A 25576-nucleotide genomic window follows, 5' to 3' on the forward strand; every position below is an offset into this window, starting at 1 on the left:
AGCTGTTAAAATCTTGTTTATAGGCCAGCCACTTCCATACTGAAAGTACAAACCCTAATAGCATTTGGTATTTCCGTTTAGTAGACAAGCAAAGTATCTAGACATTTTCTTTGAACAGAGAGGTCTACCTTAGTGGATACACAGTATGGATGTAGCATTGTGTACTGTGTTTTCTTCTTCCAAGTTAACAGTTGTCTGGTAGCAGTACATAGAGAGAAATGCATTTCCTCTGAGAATTTGGTAATCTTAAATAAAATTGTTAAGTCTTACTTTAATTAAAGTGTAGGGGACGTGATTAAGTCTGATGTGATTCTGTTTTCCCTTTTTTTTTTCCTACTCTCCAGTAGTCTGTTGTATTTCATACACGTCAGGGTTTTCAAAATACCCAGCTTTTCTTTCCTCCAGGTTGTCTTCTGTCAGAATGAGTCTCTTTGGCCCCATCATTAGCCTTGCAGAGTTGCTCTAGCTAAGGAGAAAAAAAAAAGGAAGTATGTTTCAGTCAGGTTTATTCTGTACCACAGTTCTGGTTAAATGATGAATGAGAGCCTCATCCCATTTCCCTGACTGAAGAGAAACAAGCAGAAGGTCATTATGCTTCTCACAGTTGTGAGGCTTGTCCTTCCAGCAAGTCCTTTGCCAAGAAACTGTTTGTTTTTCTTTTGTTTTCCCTTTCTCTCAGCCCAGTTCCCAATCTTTTTTATTAACCATCTCCTGTTTTCTCCCTAGCTTCTTGACATACTCATTTTGCCATACGATCTCCTAGCTTCTGGATATGCAAGTAGTTCAGAGAAAAACCCTGGTGACTTGGCCTTGTGCAAGCTTTGCTGTGTAGCCCACTGTAAGATGAATCTAGGTTGCTGACCTCTGGGACCTCACACTCTATCCAAAATCATGACTTTCAGAAAAATCCTCTCCTACATTTTTCCCTAGCTGCTAGTTAAATGGGAAAAAGGGGGATTCTTTCTTTCATTGTAGAGATAATCTTGGCTTAGTAAAACTGAAGGTGAGGGTGTGGGTTTTGTTATGCTAGACTTTTAAGTCTGTGAATGAATGTGTCTATTTTGGAGGTGTAAGAGTTCGACCATGAGGAGCCTGTTCGTGTGTATTAGCACCTGTATGTTCACACTCCAGGTGGTGGGCGTGAGCTCTCGGCAGGCTCTTTCTTGACTTTCCATTTCATTGAGATAAATTAGTGATCAAACTATTCTGAAAAGTAGTCAAAGTTTAGTGGAACACAAAGAATAATTTCCCCCAAGTCTGAAAGTATGAAGAAAAGATTACATTTATTTGAAGGAGGAAGAAAAAAGGGTTATTGCTGGACTGCTTCAAAATGCTGAGTAGGTCCAGTTAAGAGAGTAGTGATACCTGTTCAGTAAGGGTGGAGAAGTAACTCTTGTATGTGACAGGGAGAATGTACTCACTGGAGCCCTGAGAATTTTTTTTCAGTGTCTTCACTTCTGCTTGAGGTTATGTAAGGTCAGTGAGACCTGTGCTGACAGGTTCCCCTGAGCTACAGTTAAAGCAATTCCTAGCCTTCCTCCTAATTAAGCAGTGAGAAGCATTACAGAGCCCTGAGAGTCTTCAAGCAGCATCTCACAATTTCTCATACATGCTCAAAATGAATTGGTTTTCCTAGGTCCCCAGGAAAGCTGCTTACACTCAGTGAGAAGGCTGCAGCACAAGGAGCCATGGGGTGCTCCTCAGACCCACCAGCATTACCAGGTTCTGCTGCCGCCAGGAGCAATGCAGGAACTCTGGTAGGGTTTTCCAACATGGCATGTCCAGGCGAAGTGCTCAGCACCCTGTGGTACTCATACAGCTTAACTGTGTAGTGAAAGCCTCACAGTGGAAATCTTTGTCATCTCTATGTATCCATATCCATAAGATGTAGAAAATTCTTACTGTATACTGATTTTTCTGCAGTCACAGTTCACCTGGAATTTACACCAGCAAATCTTTAAGATTTTACTACTAATTGCAGCATAATAAGATATAAAAGGTCTAAAGGGGACACAGATCTGACTTCAGAATGAATCAGTGGGAATCTTCTCCTGGAAGTTTGAAGCATCTAATTGTAGGATAAAATGACTGCTCCTAAAAATTATCCATGATCTTGTTCCCTGTTTGTGTCGAGATGCCAGGGGCAAATAGTTACCCAAGTGCTTAGTTGGCAGCATTGTTGACAGAAAGTATAGGCAAAAGCATGAACCAGATCTTTTGATTAGCAGAAAACTGTAAAAACTGATGTTGTTAGAAAAGCTGAAAATCGCTCAATATTGTGCTAGCAGAAATATTGGGAAGAATGATGAGATGTGATGGAAATTACTTAATAGGCAACCGGATGCTGAATAAAAAGACAATAATTGTGATTATTGTCTGACAGCTGTGCAGAGTGTACAGTCGATGGCAAACTCTAAAACGTGCTGTTTTTCAGTCCATGATCACAAATCCACTGGCACAGACAGTAATCCAAGGGGTCATAGTAAGCCAAGAAATAGTTTATTGTTTCATCAGCTCAAGTCTTCTGATGTAGTTAAGTTGGTATATACTCTGAACCCCTGTGACTGCCCTTGCATTCCCACAAGGGGACCTGGCACCATCTGGAGCCCATGTGTACTGTGGCTAAGGAGCTGCTTCTCTGGCAGGTCATGCAGCAGCAGGGCATTTGTTGACATTGATCAAGGTATCAGTATTGATCTTGGGATGGTCTAAGAGAATTGTGACTGCTTTGTGGAGAGTCATGTTAGACTCTCATAGAAAATGAAAGAAACAACTTGTCTTCAACTACACCGTGGTCTGCACCTGAGAGGTCTTTCATTAGGACAGAGACATGAGAAAACCATGTTGTTTCAGATAGCCACACTGGTTATCTCTTTTTATCACTAACTTGTCCTTGATGTCTGGAGGCCATTTTTAGCAAGCAGTGAAGGGTTATTGCATGAAAGATTTTATACTCTTCAGTTGCCTGCAAAACAGGTAGCTGCCGTCATTTTTCCTTTCCACTAAAGTGAAGTGGAGAAAAACAAAGAAACAGCCCATAATAAAAAATATGCAAGAGGAGTAAGTGTGAGATACCTCTAGGAAGTGCTAAATTTGCAATAAATATAACATGCTTGTAGAGCAATAAATGTTCTCTTAATTTCTTTTTCTCCTGTGTACCAGCAGGTCAGTGTGACAGTTTTGCAGTGTCACAGTCCTCTGCTGAACATGTACTCTGGGAGGTTGCTAGCCCCCTCCCTCCAAGTGACTTGGTAGCAGTAAGGAGGAGCAAGAAAGTGACAACTAATGTTTTAAAATTTCAAACAACATCTTATCATTCAGTCTTTGACCCATATTTATGGTTTAATGCCTCCAATCACTTAATTTTAATCTTAAATAAAATTTTTCAGCATAATAGTATCTTAGGGGCATTTCTTCTCAAACCAGTATTAGCCGGAACATGTCCTTCAGCCATGGAGTTTATCTGTTATAAACACTTCTGCCCTTAGGCTTAGATGCCTGCTTAGTCCTGCATATGGTTATTACCTTGTAATGGGACTAAACTGTAAATTATAATTATGGTATTTACATAAATGCATATAAAACAATTATTTTGAGACTGGCATGTAAGTTTAAGCGTGGAACATGTTTCTAATGCAAGTGTTGTACATGGCCTGGCAATTGAAAAGTAAGCAGCAAGGCATCTTCAGAGGAATGGAAGCACAATAAAACATGATGAGTCTTGTGGAGAGGCAGGGAGGGGGCAGCTGTTTTCTCTGCCTGAGTCACCATAGTGCTCAATAATTGTCTGAAAGGATTGCTTTAACTGAGCACTTATGTGCTGGAAGTGTGCTGCAGACCGGGGGACCTGGGCTGCTTCTGCTCTGCTCTCGGGTCATGTCAGAGGAGGCCTCTTCTGGCTGCAGTCCCTGCTTTACATGCCAGCAGAAACTTCCATAATGTGGCAAAAGGGTGTGAGGCTGTGGAGGAGGGTTGGGGAACAGCATCAGAGCAATAAACCTGTTCTCTAGTTGTTATTGATTGGTAGTACACAAATGACAAGCAGTCTGTAGTCCTTTACCTGAATAACGTGTTGTTTTCTTCCTTTAACATCATCTGCCGTTCCTGACTAAAAGAAAAAAAGGAAACCAAAAAACAAACCAGGAGACAATTATTCTGTGGCTCTGTATACAATGGCAATGTTTAAGCAGCAGCTGCTTCAGAAAGGGAGAGTAAAGGGGACTGGGGGAAGGGATTGATCTTTTCCTCCTTTTCTCTGTAAATACCACTGTCTGCATCGGTGGTGATGCTTTGACCTCCTTACTACAGAGCTTGAAAAGTCTTGTGCTCTAAGTGACATGTTCTGGCTCCAAAAGTGAATAAGCAGAAGTCTCATTCTCTTTCTTTGAATGCTGTAACAAATATATTATCAATCTAAACGTGATAGGGCTTGAGAATTCCTCCCAAAATTTAGACTCATTAGTCTGACTACTGGCATTTTTTTCTATGTCTGTGTGGCTTCTGAAAGAAGTGTTCTTTCATACCTTTTTGCCTTTAATCTGCACTCTGCCCACTATCTCATTACTATTAGCTGTGGCAAATATACCAGATGTCTGAGCAGCTTCATTGTTCTGTTGTTTTTCTTTTCCAGACTCTAGTGCATAGATAGATGTTAATTTCTCTTTTGTGTTAAAACTCGCCTCTGAGGAATAAGATTACCAGTGTTCAGTCTTTGGCCGCTAGATACTAAGGTCTCATATCTTTTGAATGCTTTGTCTCAGTTAGTGTTTCTACTTGCTCAGTGCATTTAAAGTGACTGGTCTGTTCTTTTTTAATGCCCGTAGAACCTTAAATTAATATTCCTTGACTTTAGGAAAACAATTTTAACGTGTTTTTAAAATGTTGAGCAATGATACACAAAGACACCTGCTCTTCCAAGTGGGTGGATATTTAAAATCGTGCCAAGAAAAATGCTGTTTCTCAGAAAAGATCAAAATATGCATTGTTTAAAGCGTGGCATAAACAACATAGATTATGTAAGAATCGTGGGCCCTTGTTTGGGATGAGATCACTCACTTTTGGGTCCATACCTTTTCTACTAACAGTACTTAAGGTTTACGTCTAAAAGGCCATGCATGAATTACTGCTTTCCCCACCAACTTTGAGAAAGATAATTAGAAAGGAACAGGCACTGTATTAGCACAGTTCCCACCATGGCCACTGGTGTGCTTGAGTAACACAGCAGTAGGTCCAAACCTTTAAGAAAACATGTTTCTTTAAAATGAGTCAGAGAACAACTGACAGATTTACAGGTAACAAATGTGAACACCTTGGATTTGACATTTTTTTAAAGTACAAATTTTGTCATTTGTATAGTTATATAAGCCAGAAATTGTAAATTTATGTTGCACAATCTGAAAAGCAAATGATACCATGTGGATTTGTGTCTGCTGCTCAGAGAAAAAACTGATATGCAAGTCCTGTTTCCATCAAAGTAAATGGCAAAATCTCCGCTGGTTGAGATGGGAAATCAGAATTGACTTCCCTACCTGGTTCTCCCTGGCAGAATGAAGTGATATTTTCTTTTCTGTTTTATACTTATTATTTTCATAGCCAGGTTACTGAAATTTGAGCATTTCTGCCATACGTCTGCATGACTGTTTTTGTTAAGTGCTTTTATTACCTTTTGGCCTGTTCTTTACATCATGCTATAGACAAATGATTTTTACTTTTTTTTACCCCAAAGTTTAGAGCACAGAATACAGAAAAGTCTGAAACATTAATTGGACTAGACTGCAGCATTTAAAGTAACCTATTCTATCGTCCATTTACCTCCCACATGAAATGAAAACTCTATTTTGATCTGAACTGTCACAGATAATTTCTGCACATAAAACACATCCAGAGACAGCTTTCAAATGGAGTTGTCACTTCTTATTTAGCAGGCTGGGGACTCTCTATTGTTGTCAAACCTTCTTTGCAAAAGCATCACTAACACACTGGTTTGCACAGTTGTATGTAAGAGGAGGAATGGTAGTACAGCTTCCATGAAACAAAAAATTGTATGTAGCTGATGAAATACTCTGCAGCTGAGCTTACCTACTATTTAAGAGAAAAATCCTTTTTTTTTTACTTTATGATTACTATTTTTGAGCAGATTTTCATGCTGTGTGCTGGTATAGGGAGGGGTTGTTTTTAGTGTGAATAGTGACAATTACAATTTAAAAGCTAGTAGCCAACATTCTGTTATTTTCCCTGACCTGTCCTGGACCAGAAGTTTGGCTTTAATCTCTTCACAAATTTCAAGAATTCTTAAGCAAGCGCGCTGGGAATATCTCTGAGTTGTGAGTAGAGAACTGGTGCCTCAGAGTGTATCCCAGCCAAGATGCTCAGGCAAGGCTGTAGGGCACTCGTTTCCAGACTGCTATTCTGATGGTGGCCAACGTGGCCATCTGGTGAGGCCGGCTGGAAGACCCAGCTATGGCATCACAGAAGAAGATGACTTAAAACTTAAGAACTACTATTCTTCAGACTTTATTTTTATAACATTCCATTTGCCTTTGAATGTGATGTATTTTCATAAAATAAACTTGCCTCCTGGCCTCACTTGCATTCTCAAAAATTTATGCTCTTGGAATAGGCAGTTAAATAGAAGTAGTGTGTGATTTTTATGGTATTTTCCTCACAAAGTTGGAAAATTGACCAGGATTAGGGGGTGAAGAATTTGGTTTGTGTGATGAGATGTTCTTTATTGCTGTCTCCACAACTACTTATGCCGGATTAAACAGCAAAACACAAGCTGGCAGAATGCTCTTCTGACCTAATTCTGCACCACAACACAGATAGGAGACTATCTGCTGATCTAACTGATAAGCATGACTTTGTCAAATCCAGATGGATGTGAAAGGAGTGAAACAGAGATGAGGCCCAAGAGCCAGAGTCCTGCATTTTCTGCAGCTGCCTGAATCCTTTAGATATCTTCACTCTGCAGCTGGGCTTGGGGGGCAGGACTGGAGGGAAGGAAACTGCCTGCTGCGGTGTGGAATCTACAGAAAAACAAACCTGAAAGCTAGCACCTTAAACATTACTGGCCAAAGCAAATTGCCTGTTTTAGGGACCATATCGTCTGTAATGAAGCAAGAGATACAGAATGGAAATCACATTCCAATTTCTAAGCTGCATGCCAGAAGATTTGAGGCTTCTTTGTTCGATGTCTCTCAAACTCCCTCTTGGAGAGTGATGTGATGGGGAGGGGGTTTCTCTGTTCCCAGTTTTGCCTATAAATGTCCTGTATTCATGAATCAAATTTAGTGGCTATCCCATGGGGAGCAGTGAATTAAATGGGGAGGAAAAAAGGTAGTTTGGTGCATTAGTGGAGGATATACTTGAATGCAGAAAAATGAGGGAAGGAAAAATCTTATGGTCAATGTACTTAAGTTAGAGATAGAGCACATTAATGGGGTTTTAACTTTGGTCATGGCAGAAAAAAAGCAACAGATGGAAGCACTCTTTCTTTCATTGGGCTAGCTTTCTTTCCTCTCTCTTGGTGGGACAGGTGTACAGACCTGGACTTGATTCAGCACACCCAACTATCTGCTGCTCCAGGAATGGAGGCTCTGATCCCTATTTGTGATGGTTGGCAAGCTTATAAAGTTGAGGACTAGGGAAGTGAAGGGATGTTTATCCTACACCAGAAATAGTAATTTTGCAGGCTGCATTCTCACAGGTGTTCAGTGCATACTCTTTACAGTTAGTTACCTGACACCAAAGCAGCTTGGTCCTATTGTCCAATAGCTCTATCAGGTTGTTAGTTCTTCTTCATAAAGAAGTGTATATTCTGTCCACAGTGACTTTAAACAGCATTGAGGCCTCACAGACTCTGGATTTGTCTTCACAGCCTGCGTGGGCATGTTATATTTGCCTCCTTCCTAAAACATCATTGTCAGGCATCTTTTGGACCAGTGTTGTTTCCATATTATCTTGTGCTCCCCCACCTGCTTTTACTGATTCCATTGCTCTGCTGTGCGTGGGAACAGGACTGTCTATGGACTATACAGCTGTTCAGAGCCTATTGCAAGGACAGTTTCAGAGGCAGCCTCTGCGGGTTCTTCCCCTGCAGTCAAACCAGCTGGCCAGTGGCCTGCTCCAGTCCCACAGTGATGTGTTTTGGTTAATATTGGTGTGTCCTGATAGCACTGTACCATCCAAAGCACCCCAAAACTTCAAAGTTTGCTTTTCTGCAGCTCTGCTTTCGAAACATGAAGCAAACATGTCCGGCAGCAATGCCATTTACTGACTCCTGAGAATATCCTTAGTGGTCACACCCTCATTTCAAAGGCAATATATGGGGCCATTATCTGAGTAAATACAGTGCCTGTCACTGAAAATCCATTGATCATGATGAATTCTAGTTACTGATGACTGCAGCCAGATCCACAATGGTGAGCAGGGGGTAAAACATTAGCCCTTAAGCTCTGTGAGTTGCCCTCTGTAAGCAGGTCAGGGTTTCACAAGAGCTCAAGGAAAAAAATTATATATATATTTAAAAAAATTCTTAAACCCCTGGAATCTTAGGAAAGAGGTGAGGGAATAAGGAGACAAGGAAAGAAGGAATAACAAAAATAAACAAAACATCCTTTGGGGGGAGGGGAAAAGCAGATTAAAAGATTTTAGAAGAGAAAAAATTAAGGATTTGAAGAGTGACAGGATATTCTCTTATAGAATGGTGGAAATATTTATCTGTGCAGAAGAATAAACTTGGGTTGGAAAAATTTCAAGAGTTTCAGGGAAAGTTGAATTTCTTTGTTATCTTCAAGGAGATACATGCAGAGAAACCATGGAAATAATATACTGCTAGAAATATGCGAGATCTGTGGTGGGTTGAGGGCATTTGTGCTTTAAAATGCTGCCATGTAAGTATCACTTTAGTGTCCTGAATGTCATTGTCAAATGAGGTTAACTTGTATTAATCTGAAAGAGTTCAAGATTTTCATGTTTCTAAGTAACTTATGTTTGTGTGGTGTGACACTGCTGTATACCAGTGGAAACAGCGCTAGAAGCGAGCACATTCTGATTTGCAGAATGCGGATGGGTGGTGCTTCCCCTCCGTGCTGGATAGCGGCAGGTCAGTGATTGTCCCTGCCCTGTCCCCTCCTGTGCAGGGTGAGCAGGGCAGGTCCCTGCAGCGGGAGCTGAGCCGGGGCCTGCCCTGCAGAGCCTCCGCCCGCTGGCCCTGGCTGTGCTGCTGACAGGAGCCTTGCCAAGCATCCGCTCAGCAGCGAGCTCAACAGTGATCTGAAGCCACCCTATACAAGTGTCCTGAGCACGGATGATGGGTTCTTTTGTTTATTTGTCTTGTTCATGTTACAAAATAGAGGTGGTAGAAGATGGTATTTGCTTTCCTAGTGTTGACTCAGAGTACCTTTGCTATTAACCACAGCCCCTGTCCAGCCTTTTCTACAGTGCTCACTCGTCAGCTTTGACCGTGTTCCCCAGAGTGAGATTTCTCCTCGTTTTATAATGAAGAACAGGACGTTCAGGTTTTTCCATGTGTTGCCACCAAAACCAATATTACAGCCAGACTCAGAAGCAATGATGGCAGCACACAATAATAACCATCCCACATGCGATTTAGATTAACTGCTCTTCTGTTTAGTTCATATAATGCCTCAACAGCATGATCTGATTTGCTGTTTTCACATAATCCATCATTAATTCTTTGAGTTACAAAATGACATTTTTTAGTAGCAGATGGAGGGAAATGGGCTCCCCTACATTCAGAAGGGAACTTCACTTTCTCCAACTTCAGTTATGTCGCTTTATTTATCTGACTTTTATTTTAAATGTGGTTTCATTTTACAAGTATGAGGATTCTGGGGAGCAGTAATGCTTCTGTTAGAGGTGTTGTCTTTAGGGCTTCCTTTCAGCGTGAGTGGAACTAAGTAATAATCACTGACCACAGGCCTCCAGCTCTGAGGGTAAGGGAAGAGAGGAGTGGGTGTTTCAGCAGCATGCACAGATTGCGTCCTCCTCCATCTGAAGAAAATGCTGTTGTGGCTGCCAACAGAGGAAGCTTTTGGGCTTGTAGAGGACAGCTGTGGCACCCACATGGCTCCTGTCAGTGGTGGCAGTAACTGGAATAGGAGCCATAATCCAGTGCTCTCCTACCTCCAGCAATGCAGGAGAGCAAGTAGGAGCAGCTCTTTGGGGAGTCAGAATTGTTTCCAGAGCTTGGAAAAAGAGGAGAAAGGCAGTAGAGGTGGAGAGTTGCACGGAGATGGGGCAGGCTGTCTCCTTCTCACCCTTTCCAGGCGCAACAGGTGCAGAAGCTCTGCACCCACTCTTCCCCAGTCTATCAGTCCTTTGCTAATTGTCTTCCCCTGCCTAAAATCTTTTGGTGCTTGCCTGCTCTCCTCCCCTTTTCTCCTCACAGCCTGTTGGAATCTTCCCTGCCTCCCTATGAACATTACTCTGCCGTTGCTGAATTGCATTTTGCCACCCCATGAATGAGAACAAATTAAACTACTTTATCTTGATCATTTGTGCAGCAAAATGCAATTTGCTTGTGTTGCTGCAGGTCCTTGAGCCAACTCTGTTCTGGACACTTTTATCACTTTGCAATCTAATCTGCTGAATATCTCAGATCCTCTTGCATTGAAAGAATATGTGGGTTTAAGACAATTTCTTTTTAAATCCAGCTGTGTATTTATGCATGCACAAACCCACAGTGATATACATGTCCTCATATATGTATATATATGTATGTACCTCTATAATAAATAAAAAATATATATCGCACTTTGAAAGTCCACACCTAACTTGCTAATGTCAGCTACAGTTGATGGACAGCCAAGTCAGACTCTTTTTATAGTCCATTTCTAAAATGAAACCATAAATTTTAAACCCAGGCTTCATCATTGCAGAGAAAAAAGCTTTTCCAGCCTATTGATGAAATATAACATTTGATAGGATTTATGAGGCCCAGATTCAGGAGGATAATTTGCAGAGCACTTAAAGCTCCTTTTTCCTGCCCTTTGCCTTCCCTCCTCTCAAATACACATACCAAAAAAAGCCATTAGTAAGGAAAAATTATTAAGGAAGATTTTTCTTGATTCCATACAAATGTCAATTTGTGAGAGAGAAAGAGGAAGAAAACAGTTGCAGGAGCTCTTACAGTAAAGGGGTCTAAGTAGAGCCAGACTGATTATATGAGAGTAATACTGGCTTTTACTGATAAATACAGAGTGTGATTATTTGCTGTAATACAGCCATTTGTAAAGTGTCTGTGTGTGTGTGTATGATTTTTAATAGTACCGGATGGAATTTATTTTTTTATCACATTGAGATATTCACAAACCAGCCACATAAAGTTAAAAATAAACCAATACCCAGCTTCTTGGTATCTTGATAAAATTTCCTTCTGGCTTGTATTACCAGAGTGATAATTTCAGAGGAAAAACATCTTCTGTAACTTGTGATCACAGTATCTGTCAAATGGTAGGAAATGAAGAAAACTGCCAGACAGTGTCAGATTTATTAACAGCTCTAAGAAAACCAAAATTAATGCATTTTCTCTTCTTTGATGGGTTGAAATGTCCATGTGCTGTACTTATCTTAATGGACAAGTGAAGGAAGTAGCACTCATCAATTAAGTCTCTCATTAAGCTGACTACAGCTTAATCTGGAGCACATGCGGGAGAACTGGGTCTGTACCAGGCTGTACCCTCAGAGGTGTTGCAGTTGTTGTCAAGGAATGCTCATCCCACAGATGCCAGGAGCAACGTGCTGGACCAGGGAGAATGCAGTCCTATATGGCAGGGAGGCGGACAGCCATGGAAACAGGCTGTGCCACTTGTGCCTGGGGAGCTGCTGGCCTGACTTCCATTGGAAAACTGTATTTCCACGTGTTGATAACCAATCTTCATCCATTTGGGTTGAAACCATCTATGTAGGATGTGTGCTGAAGCTGAATTTTTATGGAATCAGATTACAGCTGGGTTTTTTGGGGGCGAGGGGTGTAGCTGGAAGAAGATGACAAGGGGTTGTTTTGTCTGTGCAAAAAGTAAAAAGCAGCAGCATATATTCTTTTAACATGAATCTATAGTCTTTCCATATGCTGGAATGGGGTCTTTTCATTTTGGAAGGGAACACAGCCTAGTCTTACACCAGGCTCTGGCTTTTGCCACCCTTTGAACAGTGACAATTTGACTAAGTTATAAGATTTAGAGTACTTCCCACACACATGATAGAAACTTGGCTGCTAATTCACCAAAAGTACTTGTCCTGAGCTGCCAGAGCTGATACATGTTTTTCCAGCAGCAGGTTCTGGCTGCAGGGACCAGATAGACTCCTGTTGTGGGAATGAAGGATGAGGTAAACAGGGTGTTCAGTGATGATCAGTGTTCCCAGGCCCTAACACCACCTTTTCTTCCAGGATGAAAAAGGGTGAGCTGCTTTGAATGCCCTAAAAAATGCCATGGGGAATAGGACAAGAATCGGAACAGAGGAGAGGCTGGAGCAGCTAGAGGATGGGGAGAATAAAGGGGATTGCTGGGCCAGGCCATAGCTGTGGACAACTTGTGGATGCTTCAAAGTAGAGAGAAGTGTACCAGTACTGCAGGTTTGGTGCTCTGTTGGTGTGTCAGGCATGAGCACCTCATCTGAACCAGTGCCAAAAGGAAGAGGTGCTGTTGGATGTCCCGTGCCACCTGCAGCCCCATCCTCACTGGCAGCTGCTTTGGGAGGTGCTTCTGGGAGATGGGTCTCAAGGAGTGCTGGGAGGAGACATGCTGACCTAGGTGCATCAGGAGAGGTGTTTCTGTACTACAGCTGCCTGTGGGACAGAGATTTGCTTGTATGGGGAGCCAATAATGGGTGGAGGAAATTGGCATCTGTGGCTGAAAGATAAGGAAGGGAAAGACTCCCAGGCATCAGGATGAGAACAGAGAATTGAGGCAGCAAGACAAAAAGAGCTGGGAAAGGATTTGTAAAGTGTGTTTTTAGACATGGCAGTTGAAAGCATATGAGAATCATTCTGTAGAGGCAGAGGTGAGCCTGAACCAGAACACTTGCTCCAGCATTTCTGGGACTCCCACCCAAACACAGAGAGATTGCTTTGATCTTCCTTTCCCAGGCAAGGTATGCCAAAAAATGGTTCTGTAGAGTTTGAAGATTCCATTATTTAACTTTTTTACATTTGAATTTAGCATTTTTCAAAGCAATTACTAAGAAGGAGTAGGGGGCTTACCTTCAGTCTTAAACACCTCTGTTCTCCAAGTGGAAAAGCAAGGGTAATTTCCTGTCAGAAGTGCAGTTGCAGCTGTAAGAAGGAGCTAGAAAAACAATGTACATCAGTAAGTCCAGGAGCTTCTATTGCCTGCATAATGCAAAGCAATAAAGTTGCACTGCTAACTTGAGGCCTCCAAGTAAAGAGTTCAATTCTATTTATGCAGGGCTTGTGATGGAAGTGGGTTGAAGGAATGTGTGCTCCCCAGTCTGTGAATGCAAACTAAACAACAGGGGTCCCAGGAGCCAGCTGCACTGAGGGAATGCCTGAGGGGGGAGGCTGCTGGAAGGGTAGATAGGGTGGCCTTGGAGGCAGCAGAACTTTGCAAAAATCCATCTATCACTTCAGCATCTGTCAGGGTTTTTGTTGAGCAATAACCACAAGCTAAATTTGCCATATATAATTCCAGAGAGAAGTCAGTGGTAACTGATATTTTGATTTTTGAATGTGTTCCTGTGAAACTGCTCAAATCTCAGTTGTAGTTTGGAAATACTGCCCTATCAGAGAACCAAAATGAATTTACCTTCAGGGCTGTCCCCATGGTAAGATTGTCGTACAATTTTTAGCCTTTTGCACTATTAGAGTGTAGAAAATATCACTATGCCTATTTCTTTTGCACATCTGTTAAATGTTTCATGTGTCATTTTAATATATATTGTGAATAAGTGAACTTCAGATCGTGGCACTGGAGATAGGATGTTCTGAAGAGTGTGTATGGATTATACTCCTCTGCAAGAAGCCCCATATGTGAAAAGAGTCATTCGAGCACACCCAGGGGTGCTTCTGCTTTGCTGTGCCTTGCACTCGCATCTAGCAAAATGAGCTAGAAAAATTTTCACTTGTTGTCTTTGCTTTTCCTTAGCTTGTAGTTGGAGCGTTGAATGCTTTCTGTGTAGGGCTTACATGCTTCACCTTGCATGTGCCAGTGGCTTAATAAGAGCATCTGCTGTCTCTCTGTAGCAAATCTGATGATTTTTCTATGCACATATATTTAGTTGTGCATATAAATAGAATCCAGGCACTGTTAGATGCATATGAAAGTGAACGTCAGATTGAAATGGTAACATATGAGGTTTTCTGCAGTTCCATTTATGAAGTATCAAGTTAAAAACAAAGCTGTGAAGTAGCCAGAAAACTTTTTATTTCTGCAGCCAAAGGCATATGCTTGTACAGCTTAACGTAATTAGGTCCCGATATATTCTTAGAATGGTCAGTATTTCATGGGTTGTATCATTGTCTGCGAGCTGGTTTTTCATTATGGTTGGGCTTTTACACAGCAGAAAGTAGGAAAGCACTGCTCCAGATGTCTGGCTCTTTTCACCAACTTTGTTGCTGTCTACAGCAAAATTTGAGTTTTAACTCTACAGAGCAAATTCCCTTTGAATCTTTGGATACCCTTAAACAGTATAGTACTGGAGTATGTGTAAATGTCTACAAAGTACAGTGATTGGAGTGGCTGGTTTAAGAGGAGCTATAAAATGGTTCCAGCTGGAGTGCATTCTTGAGGTAAGCTCAAAATGCACTCCAAATTGTCAGCACACTACTCAGAAAAAACACAAGAAACAAATCATCTTTAGTGTGCTTTGCTTGCCTTAATGCACATAAGGACAGTGTAAATGGAAGCTGGTCAATTTTCAACAGTTTGTGTAAAATTGTCCCTAGGTTTTGCTTCTGTACTTCAGCCTTTGTGAATAAATGCATCACACGGGGTTGTAAGTATACCTGTGTGTATTTCTGTGCTCATAATGCCGTCTATATTTCAATAAGTATTGTGTATCTGTCCATTAATATTTATATGGAACAGAGAGCTTTGGTTCTTGCAATTTTTAATAAACATTGATGGTGTTACTAGTTTATACAGAGCATTCAATATGCTCCATCAAAATGGCAGCTCTAATTAGGTTCCTTGAATTAGCTAATGGATTTTGAGAAAGATAGCTTACAAAGCTCTTACAGCTGTCCAAGATACTCCTGCCATGGCAGAAAGACAAAAGGCCGCTGGAAGCTGCAGATTTGAAAGCATTAGAAATGCGGCTGACAGTTAAAAAAGATAAATTACATTTGTATTTTTTTTCCTGTAAAAGTCCTAACACTGGATTAATGTTATTCTTGTAGTGACCATTTATTAAAAATACCCCAAAAAAATCCAGCTTTATAGTAAGGATGTGTTTTGGCTCTGAGAGCTGTGCTTTACCCTGATGCTTTGCACATGATGTGAATTCTTTTTCAGTTTTAAAATTTAAGTTATATCTGCCGCAGAATTACAGACACAGAGAACTTGTTTTTTAGTTGAGGTCAAGTTGCCTACCTCCTCTCTCGCTAAGCCAGGTATTAAAAAAGCAAACCACATAGAGGATTAGTTGGTGCCACTCTGCCAGTGGTGTAGATTGGCACGTATGTAACAAAGAGCAGATGATACAGAGTCTAGTGTGAAACTTGGAGAAGTAATTTCTGAGAAAATAGATGGTTACTCTGGGCTTTGAAATTTTCAACAATGTTTTGGAACATGGGCAGTGGCATCTACTGTGAGGGAACTCTTAGATCCTCAATTCTTCTCTCACAAGGGAGTGCAGAAATTAAGACTGCACTGAATAGTCACCTTCTCTCCCTCCTGCTTTTGCTTTGTGTGTGGTAAAGAGAATTCCTGAGGGACTCATGAATGGCTAATTCATTGGAAGTTTGTAAAGTAGTTATTATTTCAGCTTTAGTGATTAGTTTAATAAACAATAGTGAAAAAAGCAATAGCCTGTATGTGAACAAAAACCTAGCTGCCAGTTCCAGGCAGGTGTGATAGTCTTTAAGAAATAGAGTTACATTTCTACACTGGAGTTTAGCATTCAGCACTTGCTTTGTTGGATTGTTAAAGCTGCTGTCAATGGAGTTTGGAGGGCTGAAAATCTGCTCTGTGTTGATGTGACCTATCTATTGTAAATATGCCAGCTGCTTTACATCAGTAAAGTAAAATACCCCCTCCCAAGCTGTGTTGTAATACAAAGTGCCAAAAAAGGCAATTTAAGTACTTTGCCGCGTAAATCCAGATGAAATTACCTTGGAGAGAAGGCCTTCAATTATGCCTCACACGTGACTTCTGCATGATGGATAAAAGGCATAATTGATATCATCTTTAGTGAAGAAACCAGAAACTGTTGCATTGTCTAGAGGCTACTGAAAATACCAGGAAAATCTGTTTTTCATTATTTTCATTGTGTGTTGTTTATAGAGAGTTGGGTTGTTGTCAGCAGCCGAGTCCCTAATCTCCCTGCTTTCCTAGCCCTTCAGAGACAAGTGCACATCTCATATCAACAAGACAGCAGTAAACTGGTCCCATGCCAGAAACAGACATTGCCATTAACCAGCCCAAACTGGAAAGGCATCTTTTTTTACTATTAGTTAAGATCTGGTGATTGCCTTCTTTGATGAGGCACAATACATTGAGCAGAGAAAAGGAAAAAAATGACCTTTCTTTGAAATAAAGACGACAATCTGGCTAAAAACAAGAAAATGTCTGCCTTTTTTTCTTTCCTTTCTACTTGGTTGCAAATAATGTGTTTCTGTTAGAGTAGCATATACCATATCTGTTTACAGTGAAGTTAAACCTCAGTGTGCGAATTTTGTTTTCATAAAACAACAAATTTGGCTATACCTCCCATTATTCCTGTCCAGTTGTAGTCAACTATAAATTATAAAGAGAGTAATGGAGATGAGAAGTGGCTGGTTTGAAAAGATGATGCTCATTTGAATGTCTAGGCTGTCTGCCATGACAAACAGGAAAAGGTGTTGTATGTCATGTGAAGGAAGGGAAACATAAAAGGTTGCCTTGTGTCAAGCCACTGAGAGATATTTTATAAACAGTTTGGAAAAACTGAAAGTGATACAAATCTGTTGGTCTCAATCTTCAAATGGTTCTTTTGAGGTTTTTGTAAACATATTGTGAGCTATTTGGGGAAAGAGAAGGTTAATGACATTGCTAATTCATATCATGCAAGGCTCTCTTTCCTTCTTTCTTCCTAATGAGTCTGTAGGAACCTGAGAATATCATCTTCTCTCTTTCCACTAAGCTCCTAATGTCAAGAGGTCAGTAGTGATGTTACAGGGTCAATAGGACTCAATTTACCTCCAGACAAATGGTAGTCATGTGCTGCCCTAGGAGGCTTTGACCTTTTGGACAGAAGTGATTGTACTGCTTTTATGTTCACCTAAAGAATTGAAAGGTGACAGCATATGTTTCACTGAAGCACAGTTATGAGTTTTTAAAATATTGTAAAACAGATTAAGATTCAGGGACTTTAATATACGGGTTCAACTACATGTAAATGACTTCTTAAGTGTAATTTGTTTTTCTGCAGTTTGTTTATGTTTCTTTATATGTATTTATGTACCTAGAGAGAAATACATCCATCTAATGCTGTCTCACAGTCAGTCCATCTCTGCAGACCTTCTCAGACAGTCCTGCCTAAATGGAACAGGGCTCCAAGGCTACCTACCAGTCACTCTGCACAAGAGTCCAAATCAATTGTCCTCATAAAGCCCCTCTCCATTGAGAAAGACAGTAGTTGTGCATACATCAAGGATGTTCCTGCCCACAGCAAGAAAGCAGGTGTTATGGAGACAAATAAAGCCATATGCACAGTTCCAGTTCCTAGAAAGATGTCGTTCCTAACTTGGGTCCTCAGTGTGAGGTGTGTGTAGCCAAAACCCAGGCTGGCTTTGGCTGAACATCACAGGTGGTTCCTGAACCTCCAAGGCAACATCAGGGATGTCAGCAAGGCATTTCTGACAAGTCTTTCCTAGCAATACCATTTTCTTACTCAAGTGCATATGAAAAGAGCAAATGTTCATATCTCTCTAAAATCTCTTTTCCTTGGTGGTCACAAAGATGAAAGCTGAATTACAGTAGAATTATGTTCTTACCATTGATTTTCTTTTTATCACTTCCCACTATTCTTCTTACTATTGAGGTTGCAAAAATATCTTCATACAGGGTAGAAATGCAAGGACTGGAACTGAAAAAGAAACTTACTCAAATATTTATTTGTTATAACTTCAAAATGGAAGTTTTATCTTTAGTGAAAGGTAGATACTCTTACATGCTCTGTTGGACGCCCTTATACTGTGTATCTTTGTAGACCACTGTGTTCCTTTTAGTATGTAAAATTAGTTTTGTTTTTTAGCAGATCATGAATGGAAGATTGTCCATTCTCTAGAGTCTGTGAATCACGTTTTGTCTTGGATTTGTTTGTTAATGGAAAATTCTCTAAAAGAATAATTTTTCTTTTTCTTCTTTCTTGTTTGCTTGTTTTGTTTTATTTTAACTTGGAAGCACCAGTTGTTTGCTTAGGGGACTGACAGTCAGCTGGGTGAAATCAGTGTTTGAAAGAAGCGGCTGGCAAAAAAGCCCTGTGCAATATTAATGTGTCTAAGAAAACCACTGGAAACAAAATGTTTATTGCCTCTTTAAATGTATGTTTATATATAGCTTTAAGTGGTTCATCTTACTTCATGTGTGCAACACTTGCTTTTAATTTGTGTTATCAAGAAAGCTGCAGTAAGAAGTCACTAATTTAAAAAATGGCATTTGAACTTGAATGATGGAAATACAGATTAGCAATTTAGAGGAAGAACACAGAGGATATTTTACTGTGTAAAACCTGAGCCATACATGTTAAATACTGATTATGGTACTCTAATTCTTTGGAAAAAAACCCTAGTCTGTCATATTGAATATTATTCAATATGTCTGTCATATATAATATTATTGCTATGGCGCTTGTTCATCTCTCTCTTCAGAGGTGATGGGGTGAAATTTCACTGTCATATTTTACATAACGTCAGTGAGCTGGAAGCTCAGTCTCTGCTACATTATTGTTCCCCTTTTGTCTTGGGCTGTCTGTTCCAGCTGTATTGGTTGAGAGGCCGTTTGGAAGCTTGTCCCTTGCAGTGGGCAAGGTGGGTTCTGTGTGGTGCTTCCAACAGGTGCAGGCACAGGGAGGGACTGTGAGTTCTGGCCATTGTTTGTGCAGTTGGTGGCACAGCCCCAGCTGCTGGACTAGAACGATCGTGTTGGTTCAAACGATAGCACAGACTTGTTTTCTCCTTCTCCCAAGCCAGAAAAAGTCCTTATTCTCCCAATAAGGACTGTATTTAACAAAACTACAGAATGACTACAGGAATGTATGCTTTCCTCTTTTGAATGTTCACATAAGTTTGTTGGGTTTTTTTCTGTTTCAACCAAAAAAACCAAAACATTGCAGTGTGTGCAGCTTACTGGAAGAACTGTTAAACTTCTCTTAAGTTTGTTTATGGCTTGGGATTTTGGACGTGCTTGTTACTATTGTTTGAAATCAGTACCTGAGTCTTCACAATTCTTTGAAGTTTCTCAGAGATTCATTCCTGCACATAGACATTATTTTAGAACTTCCCAGTGTCAGCTGCTTGTGAATCAGTCTCCTTACACGTAGCACAATTTCAGGAAATTGTTCTGAAAACAACTGGAAAATGCTGAGCGAACAGTTCTCTCAGTCTTGTGACAGAGAGAAGTCAGTGAGTACATTAAATTTTGGATGCTGGGAACATGTGATGGTGGGGGGAGTGGTAAAAGTGTGGTTGCATGGTTCTCTGAAAAATGTGTAGCATGGCTCCAGAGCCATGTCAGGGAAGCAAGCGTGCACAAAACTGTACATATGAGAAAGACTGTAATATTTATATCTCCTCAAGGAGAGAGCCCTGCATTAAATGTAAAGCTACTGTAAAAGAAATCTGTCTGCTGTACTTACCAGGCTTGCTGAAAAGCTTCAGTAAAGTGTCCTTAATATACGCTGACTTTGATTGGAGTATTGTTTCTGTATTTCTTCTGTAAGCACAGGTTCCTTTACAGTATAAATAGTCATGCATCTGAAACATTTGAACTGGTATTCATCTGCTGTTTCCCTGTCTGAGAACTGCTATCTGATCAAACCAATATTTTTTAATTATGTATTTATAGGCAGATGGGAGAATAGTTTACAGTCAATGTATGATCTTCTCTGCAAATCTTGGAATATTGTGTTGGGTTTTTTTTAATATTGCCTTATCAGTTTCTTTTTTTTATTACTGATGACTTCATTCTGTTTGAATTCAATGCTTCAGTTTCTTTGGGGTAAACTAATAGATTATGTATGCGATATTTGCACAGTGCTGATTGAATTCATCTGGTGAGTTTGAATGTGGTTCATATATTCACATAATTGTCAGGAGCCAAGTTGAAATTCAGAGCTGTTTCATGAGCATTGCACAGGGCATCATATTTATCTCACTTTACTCAGGAGTGGGTAAAACTTCCATGGTAAGCTAGAATGCAGCTCTTTCAAAAGCCAATATCTTTTACATTTGTGCCTGTAAGCAATGGAGAAAAAAAATGTGGAGCTTTAACTGTATCCTGAAAATATGAAGTGGATGTACTGACCAACTCTCTTCCTACCTGTTCCCTTCACTTTTCTAAGAAATTTTGAACCTGCTGGCCATTTTTGACCAGGCTTGACTGGTGACTTGATGTTCAGGAGATACTGGAACACAAAGTTTCAGTAAGTGCAAATAAGCAGCCTGCTAGAGAGGCCGGGATGAATGCTCATGCTGGGTAGAAACACTGCAGTGTGAACTCTTATCAGACACGAGAGAACCCACAGGAGAGAGGCACAGGAAATCAGACTTCACGGAGCTGCTTGTTTCCACAGAGATTATGCTTGTGTTTTCACACTAATCCAGATGGATAACTTTCCATGTGCTGCTATCTTTCATTTAAATGTTCCTACTTATTCTCATGGCTAGGGTTTGTATTTTAATACTGCGTGGCAGAGGTTTGCCAAAGCAAAATCTGTCAGGCCCTGTCTTGTAATAAATATAATCAGCAGCACCACTCCCACTCGCTGGCTCAAAGGGTTTGAGCAGAAGGAAGTTCACCTACAGGAGACTGACAGTGAGCACAGGCTCCTGATTGTCTTGCAATGTATCAATCTCAGATTTAATTTTAAAAGGTGGGGGGAAACCCAATGTATGTGTATTTTCAGATTGTCTCTTCAGCCAAAGTACCTGGTGGTAGAAAATGGGTTAGACCCCTGGTGACAGGTGCCGTACAGTTTGCAGAGAGCTGCAGGAAACCAGATTGACTGGAATCAAACTAGACCTATTGCCTGTATTTCAGTGTTTCCCTCTTAACTAGTGCTGCTTTGGGCTATGTTGTTGGCAAAGCAACAGGGACAATACTTTGGGCTTATCTGTATGTTAGCATACATTATCATTAAACACTTTATCTTTATTCACAAGTAATGTCAGGGGATTTCACAGGTATTGTAGTGCTCATGAGCTATGGACCAGGCTTCACTGTTCTAAGTGATAGTTTCCATTAGCTAGACCTCAGTTTCAGTGTTTTGCAAACTGGAAATGGTTCTTCACTATTTGACAAGAATTAATGCAAAGAACAGAGGCAGTTATCTATGGAAGGAATAAAGCTGAGGAGGGAATATATCTTTTTTTCCATCAATAGTCCACAGAGTTTGTGCAAGCTTTCTGCACTGTCTTGGCAGATCATGAGAAAAATCTCTTGTGCTCTGGAAGATTTCAGTAAGTCAGCCAGAGAAGCTTGAAACCTCTGGGACTTTATAGAATGGATGGATAACTTAGGCTTCAGGGAAGGAAGTCATTTGATTTTTCATGGCAACATACTGATGCTGCAAGTAACCATTTCCAATCCTAACTGCATATTCAGTTGCATTTGCAGCCTATGTGGAATTTCTCTTAATTGGTAGTTAATTTCCAACCAGTCTAGATTGCTGATACATACTAGAAACTAAGTATTATTGAACTGATGGGTTAATGTCCAATATTTTGTGTGTGCTGTCCAAATTCTGTTTGCTATGCAAATCCTATAAAGGGCTTCCCTAGATTCTGGCATACTCATAGAGGAGTGTGATGTAGCAAGATGCTCCACTGACTCTGTGTTCATGCGAGCAAATCTCTGTCTCTGTAATCCACTGATGGTGAGGCACAGTTAAGTTTATAGATTAAGTGAATATACAGTGAAGTGCTGCAAAAACAATGGTTTGAGTTTAGGAGCAGCCACAAATCAATTGTATAATTAATAATTCCCTGAGAATGCCAGTAAATGCTACTTAACTTTTCACTCAGTACTCACCCCAGTGCTGACTACAGCAGGCCTGGAAATATCTGCTGGAAACTTTTAATTTTTTCATTTAAAATATGAGCAACGTTTTTTGAATTCTTAGCCATTTTCAGGATTTTATTTAATAGTTCCTGGTTATAGCTTGAGCTTCTACAGTTGTACAAGCCCAGCTGTAAGGTTTTAGAAGGCTCACTAGGGTCAAAATCCACAGAAAGGCATGTGTTCAACTTGATAAACTAAGCAACTCCACCGGATTTACCAGAGCAATTTGCAGTGTATGCAGTTCTGCATACAAGTGAGTCTTTGTGGATTACTAAGTGAATTACTGTTTAATTACCACTTTAAAACTGTAGTGTCAAAATTTAATAGTGTACTTTCCCATCTCTCTTGCCTACCCTGGATTTTCATGGTTGATGTTTGAGTTCTTTGTAAAATTGGGAGGGAGTTTGTGGTTTTTTTATGAGACAAAACTTTTTTGTGCTTCTCTGTGAATAATAGTTTATTCTTTACCTAGAACATATGTAATTTTAGGGAAATTCCACATTTAGCATGGGAGCAAAAGGAAACATTTTTTGTCAGCTTATCATCATCATCATCATCATTATTAAAATATGATAGTCATTTATAGCTGCTCACAGGAATGTTAAAAGTTTTCTTGTGCTCCCCCATCTGTCTGCATCCATCTGTTGTCTCTTGTCTTGTACTGGAATTGCTAAGTTCTTTGGACAGGGACAGCCTTTTTTAAAAGCAGGAATCAAGTTCACAATTAGCAGCTTTGCCAATATAAGAAAGCAAAAATAAGGCTGATAGGGGCCAGTGGGAGCTACGCAAATCAGGAAAATCAAACACAATCCCTTTGTCTCGGGTCTGGCAATTCTCTGTGTGTACCTGGTGTCAGATATGTGTGTTGATAGGAGTTTCATTCAGCTGTTTTTTCCCCCAGCGGCTGCACAGGTGGCGGGAACGCTGATCGGATCCAGAGGCTGCGGAAGGAGTACCAGCAGGCCCGGCGGGAGGGCTTGCCCTTCTACGAGGACGACGAGGGAAGGACACCCCTGCCAGACTATGACCAGCGCTGGGTAGGTCCTCAGTGGGATCATTAGGGCTTTGGCAACACTCAGAGTTAGCAGAAGATTCTGGTTTGTTTGTGTTTTACAGAAATCCTCTATTGGTTTAACGTGAATTTAGGGACTTCATAGAAGCAGAGAAATCCCTGATGCCAGCCCACCAAAGAGACAACACGCCAATGAAATGTCTCTTTTTAAGAGAAAATGTTAATAATTAGAACTTGGCTAAAATTAACTTGTCCATTCACTGTGTCTGATTTAGGCCCAGGTTTCCTCCATTGAGCCCAAGACAGAGTCACTGCCAAACTTTGCCATGTGTGGTAGCGTCAAGGGCTTTTCAGATGGATTTTTGGTACTCTGGCTGTTCATCCAGCGATTATCTGGGTTAACAAGAGCATTAGAAGAGCAGCCTCTCACTGTGCTTAGCTGCGAAGTGAGAGAAAGGAAATAGAGGCGTGTCTGTCCTACCCTTCCTTCTGCACATGGGACAGTAGCAATCTGGCCACGTTACAACCTTTGTAACTTTTCTAAAGTGAAAAATGTAATAATTTGCTCCCCTGCATCAAATTTCTTAAAATTCTATGAACACTATAGAACTATATTTGTTGTATGCATGTGTATATGGTGTATTTCCTGTTTTACATCTAGGCCTCACACTACACAGAGACATATTATCTACCCCACTACTGCAGAGTAACCCATAACCTATAGAAAAACTAGAGATTGAATCAACTTTTTTAATCTGTTAAATAAATGCAACAGCCATAGTCTATGGGTACTCAAGAGGTCTGCCTGAGCAAGTTTTGAACTTAGACACTGTCTCCTTAGAGGTAATTATAATCAACCAGCATTCAAAAATGTAGTTTTGATAAAATGCAATTTATGCTAAATTCAAAATTATAGTTTAAAAAAGGCATAATTGTGTGAAAATCTTAAGAATGCATATACTTCTGAAGTTTGAACTAACATTGGTTTTAATGTCTCCAAACTATCGGTACGAATGCTGAAGTGAAATCTGCAATGACTGCTATATTATAAAAAATCCTATGCAAGAGTAGACTTTATTGAAACCACAGAGAGATGCAGAGTTAAAAGGGGTGTTTTTACATAAATTATCATATATATTTGTTCATTAACTCAAAAACTGTTGTTGTGTATATTATTCTTATTCAATTACCAAAAGTGTCATCTTCAGCAAAATAATTCTTTCCTTAAAGCAGTTAACTTTAATCCACTACCTTAAATTTTGTGACCCAAATTTGTGAGTCAATGTACCTGCCATTCTTCTTCTGAATTGCTTTTGTAAACTAAAATAAGAATATGCATCAAATATGTCTTCCTGTTGAAATTCTGTGTTGTGGTAAGTGTCCTCACAGGCCTTAGACTGGGTCAGTGCTACCTTTTCAGCAGCCTGAGGATTTCTACCTCTTATCTGAAACTGATAAAACTTTATTAATGCTCAGATGAGGTTGGGATTTGTTATCCAGTGTAGTTTCACAAGATTCAGAAAGGTTTCTTCTAGGTAATCCTCTATAAGCCTTTCCTGTTAAGTATAATGCCCAAAGATTACTGATTTCCAAAGCTTTGCTTTTCCCATGAGGCATGTTGTCCTTAATCAAAGCACCTGAAAGGGTGCTTAAAGTACCTTAATCATTAAATGATTCATAATAGTGGCACCAGGATTGCTGGGTTTTGTCCTTCCAGTGCAGAATATTTGTAAACAGTTTTGTTATGAGGAATGGCAGTCTGCTTAAAAATCAGAGTTTACCTTGAGGGCTTTAGTACTCTGAAGTTTGTTGCTGCAACAGTTCTTCTTGTTGAAGTGGTTTATAAACTTCAAAGACTTCTGGTCTCTTCATTGCAACAATATCATCCATTGATCCAGCCAGCCGTGCTTTCATAGGCACTGTCTTTTAGTCTGGGAAACACCGCAGCCACAGCTTGCTGTCTTTTGACTCATGGCTGGAAGTTCTGCTTCTGCGTGTAGTTCTACCCTTAAAATACCTATGTTGCAATCTACAGAGACAGAAAAGAAGGAACAAAAATAGAATCAAAATATTAAAAAGAATAAAAGATGTCTCAAAGCATCTT

At 40.2% G+C, this 25576-nt stretch overlaps 1 protein-coding gene across 4 annotated transcripts in view; it reads left to right on the forward strand.

Annotated features, from left to right (window-relative positions):
* Positions 1-25576, forward strand: part of PARD3B (par-3 family cell polarity regulator beta) — a 391710-nt gene that overhangs the window by 316917 nt on the left and 49217 nt on the right. For all 4 annotated transcript variants that reach the window (XM_063162314.1, XM_063162315.1, XM_063162316.1 and 1 more), the window contains one exon: positions 23362-23497. In XM_063162314.1, the coding sequence (XP_063018384.1) occupies positions 23362-23497 (136 nt within the window). The remainder of the gene's footprint in view (positions 1-23361; positions 23498-25576) is intronic.

This window comes from Melospiza melodia, chromosome 8 (genome assembly GCF_035770615.1).
Source record: "Melospiza melodia melodia isolate bMelMel2 chromosome 8, bMelMel2.pri, whole genome shotgun sequence".
Classification (NCBI taxonomy): domain Eukaryota; kingdom Metazoa; phylum Chordata; class Aves; order Passeriformes; family Passerellidae; genus Melospiza; species Melospiza melodia.